The sequence below is a fragment of the Myotis yumanensis genome, unplaced genomic scaffold (assembly GCF_028538775.1).
Source record: "Myotis yumanensis isolate MYYU_CA2020_CCGP unplaced genomic scaffold, mMyoYum1.0.hap1 SCAF_17, whole genome shotgun sequence".
NCBI lineage: Eukaryota > Metazoa > Chordata > Mammalia > Chiroptera > Vespertilionidae > Myotis > Myotis yumanensis.
The window spans coordinates 18,739,457-18,761,723 of record NW_027223768.1 but is presented as its reverse complement, the minus strand read 5'-3'; the positions used below and the strand labels follow the sequence as shown (position 1 = coordinate 18,761,723).

Below are 22,267 nucleotides of genomic sequence, written 5' to 3'. Positions count from 1 at the left end.
AAGGTGGTAGGCATCCCAGAAGGGCAGGGGGGCTTGATATCTCGGTATTCCCACCTTACAAAAAAATCCCCCAATTTAAAACGCATTAATCTCTATGTACAGAAAAACAGAGACTCAAATCTGAGTATTAAACCATTTAATTCTCAAACCACTCACATGCATAATGTTCTTTTACACAGTGTTAAAATAAAGAGGAAAATGTATCTTTATACAGATTTTCAAGTATACATTAATAGACTTTTCAGATTACTAACCAAGTTGCTAAGATTTCATTCACATTGTTCTTAAAGCTGTCCAACGAGAAAGCTTTTGCTAAGCTGCTTTAAATATGTTTATATAAACCCATCTGTTCACTCTTTCTCGGAATCTCCCGCCCCCAACCCCAGTCTCCGCCCACCCTCCTGCCCTCCCCCCTCCCCGACACAACAGGGCTCCTGGGCTCTAGGAGGCATGCAACCCACCAAGAAAGATTGGCTTGTCATCAGGGGAAGGACAGAACCTACAGGAGGAGAGACTGAGCACACCTGTCAAATTAAGGGCTGAGATTTAGAAATGACACAAGTCAGACTCATCTTACAGCCTTTGTATTTTCACTTGACTTTCTAATGAAAAAAATCTCAGCCTCCCACAAAACAACCCAGAAGTTTCTGATAGTTTGGTAGCTGAGAAAATAACTTAATATTGGGTTCCCCAGTGAAACTTTTAAAATCAGAGTAGGCATTTTGAACTTTTCCATTTTGGTTGTTTCATTTTCCCTTTGGCTGGGGGTGGGGGCGGCTTAAAAAAGGATGTTATTATTGTGTGTTTACATTGAGGAATTTGGTTAATTTCACAGGGTCTGGCAAAAGAGTTCTCCCTCCTCAACTCTCCTCCTGAAGTAATCTGGCTTTAGGGCTGGAAACAGCCACTCTCCTTAGGAATTAAAGTGCATTTATTCAGTAAAAGGGGTGTGTGTGGGGGGTGGTTTACACTTAAGTGATAATGATTAAAAGAGGGTGGGGTGAGAGGAAATCCTATTCCTATATATAGGTATTTATAATTAAGGTCATAATAAAGATCAATACTCTCTAAGGAAATAAGATGCGCAAACCAGCCCGGCACCCTCTGAGGTGCAAGGGCGCTAGCCTGGCTCACTGACTTGTCTGAGGCATCTTTAAGCGACCAGGAGTAATCGCTGCAGATGAAAGAAACAAACTGCAAGGGTTAGTTTTTTCAAAGGGAAAAAACAGACTGGTAGGTTCTTATAGTTAAAAACTACCTCATTCCCTTTCAGGGATAACAGCATTTTAGAAACTGATTGTCTGTTTTCATATGAATCCTTGATTAACAAGTTGTGAAAAAATGTTAGATAAGTTCGTTGCTTACAAATATTATGGTAGCCTTTAAAAACTCAGGCGGAGGGGGCATTGTAGGAGCTTGCTATCAATCAGTATCAGCCGAGAGGAAGTGACACTTCCCTATAATCTCCTTATTTGATAGCTACCACTGACTATTTTCCTTTAAACGCTTTACTATTTCTTGGGGGACAATCCCAAGAGTTTTCCAAAGAGAACTAAGTGCTACATTATTAGCTGTACGCAGAAGTGGTGGGCTCAAAATGAGGGGGAATTGTCCTGGAGTCTGGCCTCTGAGTCCAGTGTGATCTGCTTTTCACAGTGACCAGTGGGAAGGCACAATGCCAGGGACAGTGGGTGGGGACAGTGTCACCCACCGGATAAGCACCATAGAGAACAGATTTCTTTCAGACCACGTCCATCTGACAGAAACCGAGTTTTGGCTACATGACTCTTCTGTCTGAACCCTCAGTCTTCTCTCCTCTTCCAATGTACTTTCCCCTTTCCTCACATATGCTGACCTGCCCCAAACTGAGAGTTCTGATTTTCAGATTTCTGAAAGGAGGAGCTCTTGGTTCCTGACTGAACCGGCAATTCTCTTTAAGGTCTGCCATGAGATCACAGAAAAAAATGCAACGGGCTCAACCTGTGAACACAGACCACAGCAGATGAAGTGAGTGGCTGGGACAGAACACATTGCTTCTGCCTAGAGTTTGGGAATATCTTTCTTTTGTTGAGAGGAGAGGGATAGGGCAGGTGATGAAACTGTGGTCGGACTAGCCTCTGGTTAGCTGCTTCCAAAAGGACTTCGTAGAGGTTTCAAAGGAATCAGCAAGCTGACCCAGGAGGGCAGAAGAACATGATAGAACTTCACAGTCCTGATAGGGAATGTTTCGTTTCTTGCTTAAAATTTAGTACAAGTTTATATACATACATTATATATATATATATATATATATATATATATATTTACCTTCACTTCCCCATCCTCTTCCACTCTCCCCACTCCCAATCTTAAAATCCAGTGCGGCATGATTTGCATAAAGTCCAACAACATTTCACAGTACTCCACAATGCTCTTCAGTAGGAGAACCCGTGGGCCACTCTCCCGATGCATACAAGTCGCAAAGGCTGCCGCTTTCCAATTCCACCCAGTATCAGGAAGCCTTCACATGTTTTCTAAGGCATAGGAGGCATTTTCTCTAAGTGACATTGCAGCATTTGCATGCTAAGCAAATAGCCAGGCCTTAATGTTACTGTAATGAAATTTCATAGCCTGATGCTAATTCAGTCCTCTGCACGAACCAGTCTTTCCTTTTTGACCCACTTTTTCTTCTCAAACATACCAGCTATTTGAAACTTAAATGATCAGTTATTTGTAGGCAATATATGAACGAATTTCTATGGTGCCTAGAATTCTCTCAGGAGAGAGTCCGCTATGTCTGAACCTGCTCTGAAACACAAATTTCTTCCATGAATTAAAAATCACTGGGTAGCTCCTTAGTTAGAACAGTGGCTCTCACTTTTTATGGGAAATCAAACAGTTCTCCCCTTCCATTACCATGTGTGAAGTTGCCATGGCAGGTATCTTTACTACCTGGGGTAGAAAGAAGGAAAGATATGAAACCTCATTTGGGAATTAGTGGATTAGGTCTTTGACATCCTGGAACAAAGATGCTAAAATGACTATATCACATTTCTTATAAAATTCAGAAACATTTAAGCCTTAGCTAGTGCATTTCATTCACAAAAAAGGAAAAATGAAAGTCACTTTACATAAAAATCCCACATAGAAGACAGCTAAGAGACAACTGAATGCATCACCCCAGAAAGGAGCCTTTCCTCTCCACTGATTTAACAATGCTTCTCAGTTACTTTACAAAGAGAGGTCCGCCTGGGTGGCGTGGCTTGGCTCTTTTAATAAGGTCAAGGGTTCTATTTTCGTAGCAGAACTGAGAAACCTCCACTCAAACCACCTATGTAAAGTGGGTTCTAGAGAGCAGACTTTGAAAATATGCTTTGTTTACTTATGCAGCCTTTGTATCTGGTATAGAGAGGAAATGGAATGGATGGCAACATCTCTCTCCAGAATGACTCTGAGGACAAATGGACGATCTATTGTAACACCTGAGTCTTGGCCCACCCACCATAAGCTTAAACTCAGAGCCAATAAAGGTATCTGATGAGGAAGGTCTAGGGGCCAAGGTCAACTGGCTCTGAACTAGGAAGCAGTAAGGCCAGTGTTCACCCAAGTCACAGGGAAGAAAGGGAAGACTCCATGCTTCCTCCCAATTCACAGATTTAACATGCCTCAAAGGAAAGATCTAGGCGTTTCTCACTGTTGTGTTTGTTCTGTTTTTAAGTAAATCACTTTAGCTGTACTGGCTGCACCATCAACAATAAATTATTGATTTTAGGTAAGACTGTACCTTAAGCATGTGGTATAGCAAAACAGCTGGGGACTGGCCTAGGACAGAATCTGGGCACAAACAAAAGACAAGCCAGAGGTGAGAATTTTCCTAAGGAGTTAATTCCTGAGTCCAGGATATCAGCCTGGCTTATACACTGACAATTATTTTACAGTTATACAAAAAATAGCTGTGGTGAATAGATTCACATTGATTTTACTGCCTCATCTACAGGATTCATACTGTACTCAGACAGAGGTTACTCTGCATCAGTTGTCACCTATGAGTAATGCTTGTCTCATTATTTGGAATTTCACACTGTTGGTATCATCGCTTGTCCTACCCAGTTACTGGGTAAATGAATATTTATTAGCTAGTACCTGAAACAAAGAAGCCAACCTCTCAAAATATAAAAATGGATCACTCTGTCTCATCTTCACTCCTCATCAGACATTAGGACCAGCCAGTGCATTAGAAAGAAAAGGCGGAAGCATTCCAGGGTACCTATTAAAGGGCCAGTGGTCCTTTCCCAGCTGTAACAGATGTTCCAAGGGGAGGTGACCTGATGTGGCTCAGTGTGCCAGTGCCCCAAACAGCCAGTCAGTTGAGTGCTACAGCTGGACTTCCAGATTAGGTGGCCTGCCTAGTGGCATTTTACTACTAAAACTACATTTTCTGACACCCACAACATTCAAGCGAGGCCATCCTGACTATTATAACAGTATCGGCATTAAAAACAGGAACATCACTCTTTGAAGTGACAAAAAAGCAAAACAGGCCACCCAGAAATCCATGTCATCCTCACCTCCATGTCAAGATATTGGCAGAAGGCTCATTACCAGGAACATATGGTTTTTATTCCAGTCCCCCCAAAATGGACTGCAAATGGCAACTGAAAACAACAACAACAACGCAGGATTCAAATACATTTTTCACATCATTAAAAGGAGTTGGGTGCATCTTTGAAAACAATAGAAAGGCTCCACTTCCACTGACTACTCTTGCCAAATAGAGGCCAGCGGATAAAAGCACTAACCCCAAGTGTTCTGACACTTTGATCTGGGCACCAAAACAAACATTAACATCTAACTTGACAAGGAGAACTGGATCCGGCAGCCTCTGTATTTTGGGTTTGGCTTTCCTTTGCTTGCTACAGAAAGCTACACTCTTTCTTCAGCCAAGTGCTCAGAGGTAGAGGAGCTGAAGTGAGTACAAGAGAGAATGGGGGGGTGGCACTGGCTGAGGAGTCCAGCCTCCTGCCGAAGGAGTTGCAGGGCAACCTTGGAATATGCTCAGTCTTTAATGGGAGGTAGTATACACTGACTCATCTGCCTTCATCAGACACCTTTTTCTCACATACACACATGAAGTCACATACACGGAGCTGGCCACTCACAACAATATTGCAACGTGCAGCAGCAGCACGCTTATCCTAACAGCTGCTTTCAGTCTCAGTTTTATACTGTACCCCAGCTCTTCTCAGGCAGATGCAAGCCAAATCGGTTACTCTGAGGTCCCTCCTTTGCCAGGCTTTTAAACATACATTTCACTTTAGCACCTACAACTTTATCTCTGAAGAATAGCTGCACTAAGTGGGTGCAATGTGTTATAACATCTTTATAAATAGAAAGTGCGAGAAATCATTTCTTAGCCAAAATACTAACAAAGCAACAAAAAGCTCTCATAGCCTACTGTGCCAAGAAGGAGATTTTTAGAATCAATGATACAACTAACAAAATGCTTCTAATGCTACCAAGGTCATAGTGGACGAGTAAATATTTATAAACATACATTTATGAAAAAAGATATTAAGAAAATAGCCAAACTTCCCACAAGTTATTTGCATGAACTCTCTTTAGTATACCACTCTGTGTTCAATGCACATGCATATACAAGTGAATTATATTAGTGTTATTTTTATTGGGCCAGTTTTCCAAAAAGAAAACAGGCTTATTTTTTTAAAACTTCAAGTTATATGATTTAAAATCATTTTTGTAAAAATATTACGAATACCATAAAAATTCTAAAATCTCTACTGTCTGGCTGACAGCCATTCTAGAGGTGATTTCAGTCACACTTAGCGTCCCCTGTTTCAGCATCGTGGCTTTCAGAGGAAACACATCTTAAGCTCTGTTCCCTGTGTTGCAATTCTGTTTTCGCCGTGGTTCTTAAAGAACCACTAGAGTTAGGATTCTGTTACCTTATGGGAAACACAATAGATCACCTTCTCTTGACATAAATATCTACTTTAAGATGCAGCTACCAGCAGAAATCTAAACCCTAAAGGAATTTCTACTCACTCAGGTTGTTGTGATTGGCTTGATTTGGTCTAGACTTGTGATGCTGAAAAAAAAGAACAAATATTTTGTCAATCTACAAATTCCCTTTCTTCTCTGTTCTCTTTTGCAACTCAAAACCACAGTACTGAGTTTCATCTAACCATCAGATGATTTCAAATTTAAGAGTCACCGAGAGCCTAGAGAGGGGCCCGGAAATCCTGACCGAGAGACACCTCCATAGATTACCATGAGTTTTCATTCCCTGGAAATCTTCAAAAGCTTTCTCTGTCACAAAGAGCAGACTTTGCGTGGAAATGTGGATCAAAAAAAAGTTAAGGCTCCTTTATTTTTCTTCATTAAAATCTGCCCCAATCTTTGCATGATAAAATCGAATTAATCTTGATGCCTATATGCCTCCAAGCATTCCATCCCAGCCTATCCAAAGTCTCCTCTTTCCCTTCCCAGCATTCTGTAGAGCCCTAAACTAAGTCTTCATCCCTGGGTGTTCCTTTTACTCTTGTATTTGCAATTCCTGAGGCCTGACAGAGATCTCTTTACTGTATGATAATTGGGGTGACCAACTAGAACCCCTCATAGCTAACTCTTCAGGCATCCACTGCACAAGGAATAGATGGATAATCCCAAACCTTTCTTCTCTCAGAAAGTGTATGGACTTGAGAATGATCATTTTGTTGCAGAATTTATTCTCCCCCTTTATTTCTTGTGATGGCAGTTAGTGTCTAGTTATTATTAGCCAGCAGGAGTTAAAGTAAAGAATTCTAAATCTGACAAAACTTCAATGAGCTGTTATTTCAGATAAGAGAGGTTGGCAGCAACTGGTAACTTTAAAGGATTAACAAAATGTAAAATTGGGCCATGGATTTTCCTATATGAAAGGTAATAAAAGTGGGACGAACCTACTCATCTCCTAGCACAAAACTGAGCCTGTGCCGCTGGGTGGCAGTGACGATGGGACTGGGATACGTAGGCAAAACTTCCAATTATTTCAAGAATATGATCTTTCTAGCCACTCAACAGAAAGTCCTGTTGAAAGAGGTTTAGTAGCCATATAAATTTCCCATGCCACAGTTTTCACCTACTTGTAAACTTAAAATACAGCTGATATCTCAAGTTCTGTAACAGTAAGCTCTTTACTCCCTCAGCATGTACAGTTTCTGTGGCTTCACAAAACAAAGAACCGGGCAAAGGCTCACAAGTTGGAACAAAAGAAAAAAATGGACATTTTGCTGTAAGATAATGAAACTCAGAGGCAGGTAGATAATGAAATCTGTTGCAGGTTTGTGTCTCATTCTCCTTCTAGCTCCTTTACCGGCCAATGCCAGACATAATAAATGGTGTCTATGGCACAAAAAATGGACCTAAATGAATGAACAGAGAAGAGTCAACACCAATAAAAAAAATGAATGCTACCTATAACAGATTAAGGACAGGCCCCAATCCTTGACAAACTTTCCATCAAGTGGGAAGGTATTTCCTGTCCCCATGAATCTGGGCTGACCAGTGACTTCTTTGACCAATACTGTATGGTGGTGACCCTGGCCTTTAACAGGATGCCACCTCCTACCCAGCCTCTTGGAGGCCTGAGCTGCCATTCTGAATAAGTCTGACTACCTTAATGGAGAGACCACATAGAGAGTTGCTGAGACACCAGCGAGGGAGAGGAGGCTTGGTGAACCATTCTGCGAAGGTGGCAGGCATGTGGATGAGGTTTCTTGGACACTCCAGACCAGTCCAACCACTTGCTGAATACTATCAAGTGACCTGACTCGTCACACCACAGGAAGCAAGAGAATTGCCTAGATGAACCTGTCCTGAATTTCTGATCCACAACATCACGAGAGATATACAATAGTAGTTATTTTAAGTCACTGAAGGTTTGGGTAGTCTGTCACACAGCAACAGATATCTGGAATGCTTGCTTTCATTTTCTGCCTTGGTAGTAACTCATTCACACATTCGCCACTAGACCTACTGAATGGGTGACTCTTGAAATCGGTGGGCGATATCTCCAGAAAATTTTCACCATTCAACATCTGCTCAGAGATCAACTGCATTATCTTTTGAAGAGATCTTCCAACCACATATTCTTGAATTAACAGTTCACTATAAGTAGTACTGTTACTGGCTATTACATATTCCAGTTCATCCCAACCTTTATCATTAAACAATCAACAAGATATAGTAAAGATAGTTTGGACTTTGGGATCAGATTGATAAATACTGGCTGTGTAATTTATCCATGGTGTGACCCTTGGGCTCATAGTTTCCTCATCTATACAGTGTGGTATAATTATACCTATTAAAGGCAATATAATCTGTTAACTCTTGTATGAGACTACCAGGGTCAACCTCTGTGTCTCAGTTTCTTCCTTTCTAAAGTGAAAATAATAACAGTATCTACCCTAATAGGATTGTCACAGGATTAGAAGAGTTAATCAATAAGAAGCACAGAACTGTGCCTGGCACATAGTAAGCATTCAAAAAAGTCAGCTACTTTTAGTTCTTCTATTATTACTTCATAGGGTTATTTTCTTAGTACAGTTAATTCTGTCCCCTGCTTTTTGATCCTTTATCTATGCAGTAAAAAGTGCAGGCTTTTAAAAAACAATACATGCAGACTCCAACCAAGGTTAGGACTCTCAAGTACTATAGGAAGCCAGATCTAAACTACGTCTAAAATCAATTTTGTTATACAAATTCCAAGCACATCGTCTAGTACCAAAAAGTACTTAATATTTACTTAATGGCACAGATTTGACTATATGCTACTTACCACTTAAGATAAGTGATTTCACAAAATAGAAAAAATTTCCCTATAAGATACTGTGACTTTTGGTATTATGGATTAATTCAGATTCTAAGATTCACAGTAATTAGTAATTAGTACTGTTAAATTGTGCTGTTGCCATATGAGATGCTGCACATATATCTCTCTTAACTGGATAGTGAATTCTAGTCACTTCAATAGGACTAACTGAGTAGACATGAAAGAAGCAAGCATTAGAAAAGTATTTTCTTTTTTTTAACATAACTGCTCTGCCTTTATAATTTAGCTTTGTTGTTTAAATCTTCCACTATTTGAGCTGGTGGGCCATTCTTAACTGTGTTAAGATGGGAGATATTTGTTATATAAATAATGGGAAAGATGTATGATAAGGAATTTATTTATATATGTACCCTCTGTGAAAATAGTATGTATTTCAAGTAATAGTTGCCTTCTAAGTCATCACTGTTCCTCACAGTTGAGGGAAAAGATAGTCCGCTTATAAAACAAAACAGGACAGTCTGTACAGATATTTTCTAAGTTTGATATCATTATTCCAATCAATAATTATACCCTTTGGAATGTAACTAAGTCACGTGTTTCAAAGTACTCAAAAGATCCAACTTTGGCTTGTTCTGAGCAAGAAAACCCACTTACTGCAAAACAAAAAGACTGGCCCTGGGAAAAGCACCACTTAAGAATAAGAAGACTGAAAACAGAGAAAGAGACTAGAAAACAAAGAAGGCAAAACATAAAGTTGATAATTATCAAAGAAGTCATAATACTTGGCAAACTCCACTGTTTCTCATATTAAACAGATTCATATTTAAATGACATCTACTACAGACCTCAAGGAGGGATGGGTGCAGATGATTCACTGAGCTTATATATCTGAATCCAATTTCTTTCACAAGTCCAAAATCCCAGATTAATAATCAGAATCTCAAAGTAGTCAGAAGAGCAACAGTCCAAAATGCCAAGAACCCACTATTACTGTAAGTGCTCTAAGACAAGGCAGAACAAATGTAGGCAAGTATTATCGATGAAGATTACTTATTACTAAGAGGATGTATTATGTAGAACTTACTAATCTCCGAGTTAGAGAAAGGCAACTCTAAGAATAAAATGCCTGGTGAAGAAGTGCCCTACAGGTGGCTGGGTCACTCACCCGAACTTCACGTGTGTTATGGAGCTACCACCACAAGGTGAGAGGCAAACTCGCTGGGATTGCACCTGCGTGGCCTACAACCCTTTATTCAGACAAGTGCATCTAATGCAGAGGACCATGTATTGTTTTCAAATGGGGAACAACTATATTCTCCTTTTGCAAGGAATTCTATTATTATTTCTTTAAAATTTCCAATTTTTTCACATCTAGCATAAATAAGCTATTGGAACAGTAAGAATGAACATTCACAAATATATAATGGCCCAATATATATTCAGAAGAATTACATACAGTAATAGAAATTGGAAGATAGGTCTAAGAAGAATTAGCAATCTCCAGACGTTTCATTATGCTTTAAAACATTCATTAAAAACGGAAAAGGAAGATTTGGCTTTTCAGTACTCCACAAGGAACAGAGTATGTTTACTTGAGGAAATGAGAATGAAGATTTATAAACAGGAAAAGTTAGAGGTTTCTAATCTAGAAAAACAGTACTTTGGATAAGAATCAAACCACTTATTCCTAACAGAAATACAATTTTAATACTAGTGGGAATAAATTCACCCTTGCTATCATTATGCAAGGCAGTTCAAGTTAACTCAGAGGAATGGCAAAGCTTACTTATAAAAACAATTTTTTACCGTATTTTATGTAAACATGGTATTTGTTTAACCTTACATTATTATGCATGGGGATTGTTTTTAAAAATTACTTGGCTATATCTGTAACAACCATCCTAAACTTTAATCTACCTGCACCTTTAAGGCAAGGTCAAATCCTAAGGACTATTCTAAATGCTCTTAAAGCAATGGGAATCATTAAGGAGCACAAGGAGGGTTGTGAGAAAAGGAACTAGGAAAAGATGGCAAACTCTTTTGGGAAACATGCATATATAGCAATACGAATTAAAACCCTTTTAAACTTGCGAATTTATAATAGCAAAATGGCAGGACTGACAAATTTGGGGGGTGATGCGTTCAAATTTAATTTGGAGCTGGTAAACTTCTGTCAGGTGCCAGACAGTAAATACTGTATTTTCAGGCTTTGCAGGCCATCTGGTCTCAACTTTGAATTGTAGAAGAAAGTAGCCATAAACAACACTTAAATGAAGAGGCTAGTCCACTATCACTTTTGACCAGGGGGCTGCAGTTTGTTGAACACAGATCTAATTCATAGTCCTAGGGACATACTTTACAAAGGGACAGCCTCTGAAATTTAGGGATTAACCTGACTTAATTGCTTGTTTTCCCTTCTAAATCGCAGGAACCAAAATACTTCAATATTTTGCACTCTTTCCCATGAGGCCTAAGTAAAGAGCCCGGCTTTCAAAGATTAAGTTCAGTGAAAACTTATCTGTTGTTCCTTAAACAAGTAAGTACACAGATGAGGAGAAGGACTTGTGAGGAAGAGAAAAAAACCATGTCTATTGTATCTGAGAGGAAAAAAACTTTCAGGATTCAAACTCCTTCCTGACCAAATGCCTTTCCACTATGATTCAGAAGACTTTTGTCTTTGTTGAATTTCTTTCCATTAGCCATTGCTTTCATTTCTTTAAATTAGATCTTCTAGTCAAACAAAATGTAGTTTTTACCAATTAAAGGAAACAAAATCAGTGTCAAGTAACAGCTAACACTTTTTAAAAGTTCCTTCTTGATAAAAGACTATTCAGTTATTAAGGATGAAGTTCACTATTTCTTTGGTCAGACCACTTTCCAGCCAAGGTCAAATTTCAACTATGAAGTTCAGAGGAAAATGATTTAATTCTATATGTTAAACCATCTTTGGAAAACCCCATTTCACAGATGTAGAAGGAACTGGAAACATAAAAAAAAACCACCCCAAAACAAACAAACAAACAAAAAACCCACACAAAAAACAAAACCACCAAAAAACAAAATAGCAAGAAAACTTCCCTTAACTGCCATCTCCCTTCGTTCTCAATCTTTATCCTTTAGTAAGTTATTTTACATATTCAAAATTAGATTTAACCCTCTGGTACAATGAAATGGCTCTGGGGTAGTTTGCAAGTTACATAAAATAAAACTCAACTCAGTTCAGAGGTAAATATGGTTCTGAGTAAAGAGAGAACAGGTCATTAGAAAGAGCCTTTCTGCCTCAGTACAGTGTTACTGCACATGCCAATGCTGCATTTTATACTGGTATCAGAGTTCAGAGAGAATAAAAGGTACCCCTTAGAATGAAAGAAGATGAATATATTGCTGTCTCTCTTAGTTTGCTGAGAATATTGGGTAGCTCTTTTGCTAAGAAGAGCCATTCAATGAATAAAAACAGGCCCAGTGTTTGCTATTTCTTGGCATTAAAGTACTTGATGATTCAGCTCTCATTGCTAATGCAGTTCCCTTCACAAGGTGAAGATTTGGTAATAATTTTCAGCATTAGCTAAAGTCATTTAGAACACTGTTAAGAGAGGTATCCTCTGTGCACACAACAATATAGCGATTCATTGATGTAGGTAGAACACTACTAACTCCTATGCTCCCACATGATGTTAGCTAAGAACTAGGGCAATGTCACAGTGAACCTGGAAAAGAATATGGATAAGTATTCAGAATAACACTATCTCTCCTAGCTAAAATGGGAAAATTGCTTTCGGAAACTTGAATTTCACGAACCTCCTGGCTCTAGTCTAGACCAGTGAAAAGGAGAGACCCAGCAAAGACAATTGTGCTGACGAGGTCCTAGACGACCTGGAGGCACTATTCACAGTATTAACACAGCAAAAGCTATTAGAAATGAGTGAAAAGGTGAGGAACCCACCAAGCACTCATAGTATTTCCATGTCTATTGGACAGTCTCTACTGCATTCAAAGTGTTTGCTGCCAACCCCAGAGAGAGTATGTACTGACAAATGCTGCAAAGTTTCTCTTTACAGAAATTACTGCACTTCACCTTTACAATTTGGTAATAGTTTAAAAAGCTCTATTTTCTCACATAAAATCTAAGAAAACTAGCAAAGCAATAACTTTCCAGCATACTACTTCTCAAACATAGGATTGACTTAATATTTTTTTTGGTAGGCTTAAAAGCTCCAGCTAAAGCAGCATATTCTGTACTTTTCACCTATTTAGTTATGGCAAGATCTGTCCATTGAAAGCCTTGATTACCAGCTGAAATGTTTCCGTATAGATTTTAGTCTCATTTCAACTCTACTTTTTGTAGGTCACAGAGCCTAGTCGGTCCTTAAGATGGACCTAGGCAAGAGTTTTTACCCTATCATGGTGTCCTGGTCAATGTCTTATAAAGATAAAATACACTCCAAAACAAAGTTTAAGGGTAGGCTCTTAACATACAATAGCATTATTACATTCCTATTAAAAGACACATTTCTGTTTTTCTAAAGAGAAAAAATAACCATTCTCTAGTGATACAGTGCAGCTGTATGTGTATGTACAATTCTTAGATTGCTTAAGAATTACCCTTTGCATTTAACATCCTATCATCAAAGAAATGCCACCTTTCCTGTCCCCCTTTCCACATATCACAAAGGATTCTCAGGAAGGGAGTGCACTACTCACACTCACAAATGGCTCACCAGTGCAGGCATGACCAGGCCCTCTTCCAAATCCCTTTAACAATCATCTATGCCTCTGCACCAAGACAATTTCTTAAACCACTATGCATTTAAATACTAATCTTAACATTTTAATGATCATTAAGAGAAGCTAGAGATTTTTCTCCTTTCTATTTGCACTGTAACTTGTAAGCATCTACTTGCCTGCATCCCTTAAAAATCCACCCTCATTCTCTGCATACACAATCGGGCATCTAAAGCTCTACACGCTTGGTAAATTCCTCTTGACTCTCAGTGCTGAAGTAAGAATCTCAGAATTACCAAAAAGGTCTCCTGAAGTTTTAAAAAATCTTAGGAATGATTAAGTAATCAAACCTGATCAAAACTGATGCCTTGATCAATTTATTGCAACATGATTGTGCCTGATGTTTTCTGGTAAATGCCCTGTACTATATTAAAAAGCAAAGCTCTTGGAGTCACCAGCAATTTGCTGATGGTTGGTTTATGAATTACTAGGTTTGCAGACATGAGACATGGATTTAGTGAGGTTCTTCTATTGGACTGAAAATATAAACTATTACTTATATAAGAGGAAATGGAATTGTGGCTGCAATAAGAACCATAGTGTTGAATTTCTTCAATCAGAATGCTGCAGAAAAAATGTGTTTAAAACTTCATATAAAAGTTATCAAATATGGAGACCTGTGGATTTAAAAATACAATCCAGGCTCATTTCACTGGAAAGGGACATTTCTGATGTATACTATTGCTGTTATGTGAAACTAGGAGCCAAAGAAAGTGGAGGAAACTTTGGTAGTCAGCCTAACACGTTAATTCATCCGTACTAGAGCCATTTCCTAATATCCAAAGATATACAAGCACGGTGGTTTACAAATACCAAGCAGTAAGTTGCAGTAGGTTCTGTACTGTTCCACGTTTGCAAATCCAAAACTTCCCTCTGCTCCCCTCACCTCAACCCAGCACTCCAAGCCCCAAGCTTAGTGGTACCTATTGCAAACACTGCTGTCATTTCACGTTCAGCTGCCTAAAGTGCTTCAGCAGATGCTGCCTCCAGCATGGCTGTTACCAGAAACATGACCACGCAGCAGATGCCTAGTCAGAGCAAAGATAAGTCTAACCTTTCAAAACAATAAGAAGCACCAGGATTCTTTTTTTCCCCTTGAAATTTGAAGCTGCACATTCTGGCAGAAAGGAAGAAAGGAAATTCCTCATATGGTTGGCTGGTTCCGATGACCAAGGCTCCTGCTGGGTTTTTTAGATCTGGGTGAGTGACAGCCACCAGGATGACATGGACCAAAGGACAATGTTCAAATGTGACTGGTAGATAAATGAGCATCTATCACTGTTTTGTTAAAAAAATTTTTTCTTATAAAGTTAACAAACCAAGGCTGTTGATCCCTGAATTAGAAAGTTGATTTGCTTGATATTTTCCAAAGTGTGAGGTGGGAAGGAGGGGGGGAAAAGCCTCTAGTGCTTCTGTGTATGTTGCTGATCCTCTAGTTTGGCAACATCTTGGGAGCATCTTCCAATCTAGTGATGTGGCATTTTGTGAATCGAAGTACCAGCCCATGGCCCTGATGCTGGCTGCTTACGGCCCAATGGGGAAGAGGGTCTGCCCCCTCCCCCTCGATGTTTCAATCTGGCCCAGTGGTGGACACAGAGCCCTGGGCAGTTTCCCCAGGAGCAACTGTATCTTCTTGTGAAGGTGACTCTTCCTCGACTTGTCCTCGAGATGTGACAGTTGTTTCAGGGGAGATGCTATGAGGCCCCTCCAGGGGGATACAGCCAGGGTGGTTTTTGCGAAAGTGCTGATTCAAGATGGCCTGGAAGGGGAAACTTTTGCCACAAACATGGCAGTGAAAGGGCTTGTTGCCTGTGTGCTTGCGGATGTGATACTCTAGCTGATCTTTGCGGGTGTACTTCTTGCCACACATACGACAGACGAATGGTGTGATCCCCATGTGCAGGCGCATGTGCCGGTCCAGGCTCCCCTTCTGGTTGAAAGATTTGGCACAGTAGATGCAGGTGAGACGGGGGTTGTACCGGAACCACCGCTCAGATACTTCTTGCTCTCGAAGATACTCCACATAGCCACTTACTCCCATCATTGCTGATTCTTCTACCTGTGCCAGGTGAGGAAAATAAGCACAAAAGAACATATACTGTGAATAGTAAAATAAATCAAATTTACTTTTACCTCTGTTACTAAGCTTTATGCTGATTTTAGAGATCCAAACAGGAAATTACTACCCACAAGTAAAGTTGTTAACATAACAATTAAAAAAAATGAGGACACTGTATTCCATTACCATAACACAACAAGAAAGTCAAGTTACTTTCTGGCTGACAAACTGCATGCTTTTTATGGAACCGCCAGTAAATGATCTATTGTACAGCAATAGAAGAATCTGGGCCCACTCATACCATCCTCTTGAATGCTAATCTACAATTATATCTAGATAATCAGGTAGGTACTTTGATGGAAACGTTCATTTATCTGCATCATCTAAACTCTCACACGTCATATTAACTCATCTCTCTCTTTTTTAAAAAATATATTTTATTGATTTTTTTACAGAGAGGAAGGGAGAGGCATAGAGAGTTAGAAACATCTATGAGAGAGAAACATCAATCAGCTGTCTCTTGCACGTCTCCCACTGGGGATGTGCCCGCAACCAAAGTACATGCCCTTGACTGGAATCGAACCCGGGACCTTCCAGTCCGCAGGCCGACGCTCTATCCACTGAGCCAAACCGGTTTCGGCTTAACTCATCTCTTAATATCATCTCCAAACAATATTATTTATTTTCTATTTCTTTATAGTCTGCACCTTCTGCTTTAGTCGGGTAAACATCCTTGTAGAATTCCAATTGTTATCCCTATTATATCTACATATGCATTAAGTTACCTCTTTCTAACCACTTCATTAAATACTGCACTTAAATTCTCCACTTTCTTTAAGTGGTTATTGATTCCAGTAACTGCCTTTTAAGCACTCTATTCCCACAACACTGTTAATGAGGGCTATATAGTCTCATCTATATCTGTTTTGTGTATGTGTTAGTCTGCCTTATGCCCCCATTAAGTTATAAGGTCTGTCTCGTATTTATTTGCATCATAGTTACCTTCACATAGTCATCACATTCTTTTGAAAGATGAGAGAAAAAGGGCCCTAATACTAAGAGTAAACTTTCCCTCCAAGCTCCTAATATTTTCTCTAACACCTTATTAAAACTAAAAAAAACCTTATAATAGTTACAATTCCTTTTCTGGTACCGAAAAACTGGCATGGTAACATGCAAGTAAATGTAGTTTCTAACAATGTCTTGCTGCTGTTATTATAATATATACACACTAAATGTCCAATGTTTAAGTAAAAACTAAACAAGATACTACCAGTATAATGCAGAAGCTAAAAAAAATTAGCTATGCAATCTTAGTCCACCAGTGTTTTCTTTCAAAGGACAAAAGTGTTTACAACGTATTAAGTTCTACTTGGTGAGGTCTACTGTCCTTTTACAAATAAATCTTCAATGATAGAGACCTGTGAGGAAAAACAAACAATAATATCAACCAACTACTTATGCTACTTGCTAAGGAGAATTGCAAAGAAAATAGAAGACATAATTCCTATCTTCTCTAAAACATTTTAGTCTAACAAAAGATTCAGGAAGAAAATAAATGAAAAGATGTAAGCATATAAAAATGCAAAAGCAGCTGTGTACAAATATTTTCTATTACATAAAGTAGTAATTATGTAGTGTTATACCCACCACACATGTACTGAATCAGGCTCTCCATCTCAGGTCCTGCATTTCCTGCATTTACTTTTCAGGGGTTACTTTTTTATTTCTACTCTCAGGACTAAAGACTGGTTCAGAAAAGAGTTCTGCAATCTCATCTTTTCTATTTCCCAAACTCTGCTGACACCAAAAGTGCATTTCCTGCATGCTTGCAAACAGGAATAAAGAAAAAAGTAATCAAGGAGAATATTTCTTTAACAGGGTCCCTGTTCCCTGTCCTACATCTTTCCTGTCGGATTCACACACAGTGGCAATTGCATCAGCCATCACAACTACATACCTGGGAGCTGGGCTGCTTAGGCTCATCCATTCTCCCAGGAGACTCACTTCGGGCTCTGTGTCTCTCCGTCAAGGGGACAACACTGCCGGAGGGGCTAAATCTGTCGGAAGAGGAGCAAAAGGGGACTAACAAAAGAGCAGTGTCAAGGAACTTAAAAAATGGTGATGTTTATCCTCTTTATCCCATGGCTGAGAGAAGGGGAACAAACTGAACAACAGATGACTAAGAAATACTTCCAGGGAGTCAATAATAGGATCTGATTTGAAATAAGACAAGAAAGGTTTTTTTTGTTTTGTTTTGTTTTGTTTTTTAAGAAAGGTTTGCCGTAGTAAATTTAAGAAATACAGAATTACATATGAGATAGACCATATGACCTGGGGAAGCTAAAACTAAATATAAGTTCTATCCTTAAGTAAGTATTGGGAACCATAAAAGAATAAATTAAAACTGGGTTCTAGGTAACGATTAGGTTTTTGGTTGTTCCTTCCTTTAGGCCCTAACATAACTCGTTATATATTTCAGACTTTTGATATAGTAGATCATGGAGATTCAGTCTTTGCATTAAGCTATTACTTCTGATACAGTACTAACATGGGGGGGGGTGGCAATAAGTATTGTGCTCAAGAATATTTTAACTATTAAGAACACAAGAAGGAAAATAGCCAAATCAAGACTACCTGAACTGGATACAATATATACTTTAGAAATTTGTAACACATATGTCTCTCAAGACCAGGTATCAACCAACCGTTATAACTTTTTAAATTTTCATTGTCCATGCAGTCAACTTTAATTTATTTTTAAAAGGGGAAAAAGAACATATATGATCAATCTAAGTTGATAATACTTTCTTTTTTTTTAAAAAAATGGTTTTTTTATTGATTTTTAGAGAGAAGGAGGAAGAGAGAGAGGGAGAGAGAAAGATGGATGAGAGAGAACCATCTATGGGCTGCCTCCTATACGCCCTCTACAGAGGATCAAGCCCACAACCCAAGCATATGCTCTGACAAGGAATTGAACTTGCAACCTCTCAGTGCATGGGAAGATGCCCAACTAATAGAATAGAGCCACACCAGCCAGGACAATACTTTCAACTGAAACTATCTTTAAATTTACTTAAATTAAAACTATTGCTATCTCCACCAAAAAGAAATGCTCTAATTACCATTAGAAAGAGAAATGGGAGCCATGGGACCTAGTAGCACTGGTGAAAAACAGACTCTTGGACCTGTGATAGCAGTCACCAATGAAAGACAAAAGGAAGAAATCAAATGACAAGTGAAGAAAGGAATAAAAACCACGTCCAAAGCTTTTCTTTGGAATAACTGTATTGTGATTACACTAATTTAAAAAGAACAATTAGTGCTGGTACCATACCCCTTCTAACTTGATAGGTGGGAAGCAAAGAAAAGTAAACAGCACCACAAAGGCAAGTAAAACTCCCCTGAGACCACCTACCTGGGTGATAACACAAGGAAGAAGGGCAAATCTGCCAGGTTCCCAGCTGATGACCAGCCCTCTACCTGGAATTCCAAGAAAGCCTTGCTAATTACTGATACAGTGTGGCTGCAGATGCTATCTGATTCATGGAAGTGTCTAATTTTACCACAGTTCTCGTAACACTGAATTCTTCAGGACTAGGAACTTCCTGCTTTATTTTTATTTTTATTTTTAAAAAATGTTTTTATTGATGTTTAGAGAGAGAGGAAGGGAGAGGGAGAGAAACATCAATGAAAGAGAAACATCAATTGGCTACCTCTTGCACACCACCTACTGGGGATTGGGCCTGCAAGCCGGGCATGTGCCCTGACCGGAATCAAACCAGTGACCTTTGGTGCATGGGATGACGCTCAACCAACTGAGCCACACTGGCCAGGGCAAGGAGCTTCCTGCTTTAAAAAAATAAGAATGCAAGCCTTTTGGCACACCTCCAGTTTCCCCAACACAAACTTATTTCGGCTAAGAGCATCAAGGAAGGAAGATGCTCTCTGTACCACGCTGGGGGCCCGCTTTAGTTATGTCTGTACAACAGCTGTTAGATGGGCGAACAAAACAAAACTTACCTGTCAATCTCACTGCTTGTTGGCCGAGTCACCTTGGCTCCTGAAGATCCTAAAGTGTAATTTTCCTGTGCTATGGAACCATGGCCCGTGGTGTCAATCACCATGGCTGTGACTTCCTCAGCACTGCTCCCATCTTCTCCAGAAGGCTGATTCTCAGGCCCCAGCCACTCCTCTAGATTTTCTGTTTTGATGTGTACTGCCCCCAGAACCCTCACGTCATCATCACTCCGTGCCCCTCGGTCTGCTACTCCTGTCTCTACGTACCACTGTCCTGCTCGGTTGATCCGAAGAATAGGCTCCCGGCTCTCTACATCAGAACTCTGTTCAATGATCTGAGGGCTGGTGGACTCTTCAGGAGGACTGAGCTCCCTGATGTCCAGCACAGCACTAACCTGACCTCGCCGACTTCCCTTTGGGGCATTTTGCCGTGGGCTAAGGGAGCGGTTTAGAGTTGGTGTAACCCTGTGAGACTCTGGAGGTCTCTCTGGATGCTTTGTCCTCGTTTGACTTAATTCTGCTTCGACCTCAGCCACATTAATTTTGAAATGAATGCCCTCTAGGATCTGTGTGCATTTGTCTATAATATGCTGCATTTGCAGAAAACTGGCAGCTGTCAGGTAGCTGATGATATCTGCCAGCTGCAGGCATATCCGCCCTGTGTAACAGAAAGAAAGGAGCTGTTCAAAAACAGTGGGGTTCTTGATGACCGAAATGGAGACAGTACTCATCTCGTTCAAGGACATGTGATCCCGGAAATAGGGAGAGCTGGCGGCCAGTACCACTTTGTGAGCCCGAAAAGCCTGTCCTTGCACGTTGACCACGATATCGCAGAGCCGGCCCTGCATGCGCAGCTGGTTTAGATGGCTCAGGACAGAGTTGCTGAAGTCAGGGATCTCCAGTTGTATGTTACCACCCTTCTCCATGGTGGGGCCTGAGGGTGTAGGCAGGCATTCAACCCTGCGAAAGAGGAAACCGGATTCTCATGAACAATTAGAATTGTATGCCCCTTATGCTTTCCAGTTCAAACATGTTGAAAAACATCATTTGGCAAAATTTCAAAATCTCCCAGTAAAAAGAGACACCTGCCTTATGTTTAGATATGGAATAGAAAAACCAACAGGCTTTTTCAGTCTAGGTTTCACAGCAAGACACCATTAAACCCAAAAAAGTGACTGTTAGCCCTAGCAGGTTTGGCTCAGTGGATAGAGCATAGGCCTGCGGACTGAAGGGTCCCAGGTTTAGTTCTGGTCAAGGGCACATGTGCGGTTGTGGGCTTGATCTCCAGTAGGGGGCATGCAGGAGTCAGCCGATCAATGATTCTCTCTCATGATTTGATATTTCTATCTCCCACTCCCTCTCCCTCTCTGAAATCAATACAAATATATTAAAAACACACACACACACACAAAAGTGATTGTTAGATTTCTAAAAATTCAAGCTATACCCATACTTTCCTTACTAATAAGCTATGCAACAATAAAACAGAGTTCAACAGAACAGAGAGGGGGAAAGCAGTTGTGAGTTTTGTTTTTTTAAGCATTAATCATAAGGTATTTGCACTGAATATGAAATCCTATGACAACTTTTCCTTGGAGGAAATAAGGTTTTGAATAAATGTGATTATGCACAGATAGGTCGATTAGATATGCCTCTTCTTAATATTTTACTACTTGTGTGAGTTTATTATTTTACAAAGTCACTACTATCCCACAGGAATGCAAGCCATTATTTTTAAGGATGCGCCGGAGCCCTCACAAAAAGGGTTGAGGTTTAGGACTTGAGGCAAACTCTAGGAAAGGTGCCACAGGACTCAACTGAGATGAGGAGACTTGACGTTCACTCTCAGAATTAGGAAAAGGCAGGTATACCTGCCCCTATCTAAATAATCCAATTTCAAAGTTGGGAATTTCAGGGTGGGGATGGTACTTTGATTCTGACATTTAGTTCCCCAAAGCTGGTAAAAAAAAAAAAAAAATAGAGCATTTACCAAGTATGGCCAGTATTTTTACATTAAAAGGTTTTAAAAACACTAAGCCTATAATCGCATCCAACAGCTTTCCGTGGTTGGGAGTAGTTTTATATACACCCCACTGGGAAGACACTAACTGGAGCCCAATGTGTTTCCATTTATCTGTAAAGTTAGGGCATTACATAGTTACCGAAGACCTGAAACTTCAGGAATTTATCTGACAAGCTCACAGGACTGCCCGGCATTCACAACACACCGGTCAGTTAAACAGGGAAGTGCATACATTGTTTTCAAGAACCAACTGTAGCCAATCTGACCTTTTTCCAAAGCGTTTTTGTTTGTTTGACAACTTTTAATCCAGTAAGAGCCTCTGTCGATGCCATCCTGAATTCAGATGTGTGTTTTGGAGCCTACACCAGCGCCTTTTTGTTTGCTCTTCCCGGCAGTGCCCCAGTGGAGGAGGCCCTGGAGCAGGGTCTTGCACTACCGTCGGCGCTGGAGGAGTGGGAGCTGGAAGAGGAGAATCGGGAACGCCGTGCGGTGGGCCACTCCGGTCCTCGAGTGGCTTCCGTCCGGGTGAGGAAGCGCGGGGAGCGGGGCACTGACTGAGCCGCGCACTGTCACC

The 22,267-nt window shown here is 40.1% G+C and overlaps 1 protein-coding gene across 1 annotated transcript; it reads right to left on the bottom strand.

The window, feature by feature from the left end:
* Nucleotides 1-377: 377 nt before the first annotated feature.
* Nucleotides 378-22,203, bottom strand: ZBTB37 (zinc finger and BTB domain containing 37). The gene is made up of 5 exons (XM_070396935.1): nt 21,960-22,203; nt 19,674-20,630; nt 17,611-17,710; nt 14,646-15,650; nt 378-6,085 (listed from the first exon to the last, which is right to left on the bottom strand). Exons 2-4 carry the CDS (start codon nt 20,594-20,596, stop codon nt 15,162-15,164), a joined length of 1,512 nt encoding a protein of 503 aa, XP_070253036.1. The 5' UTR covers nt 20,597-20,630; nt 21,960-22,203; the 3' UTR covers nt 378-6,085; nt 14,646-15,161.
* Between the last annotated feature and the right edge of the window lie 64 nt (nt 22,204-22,267).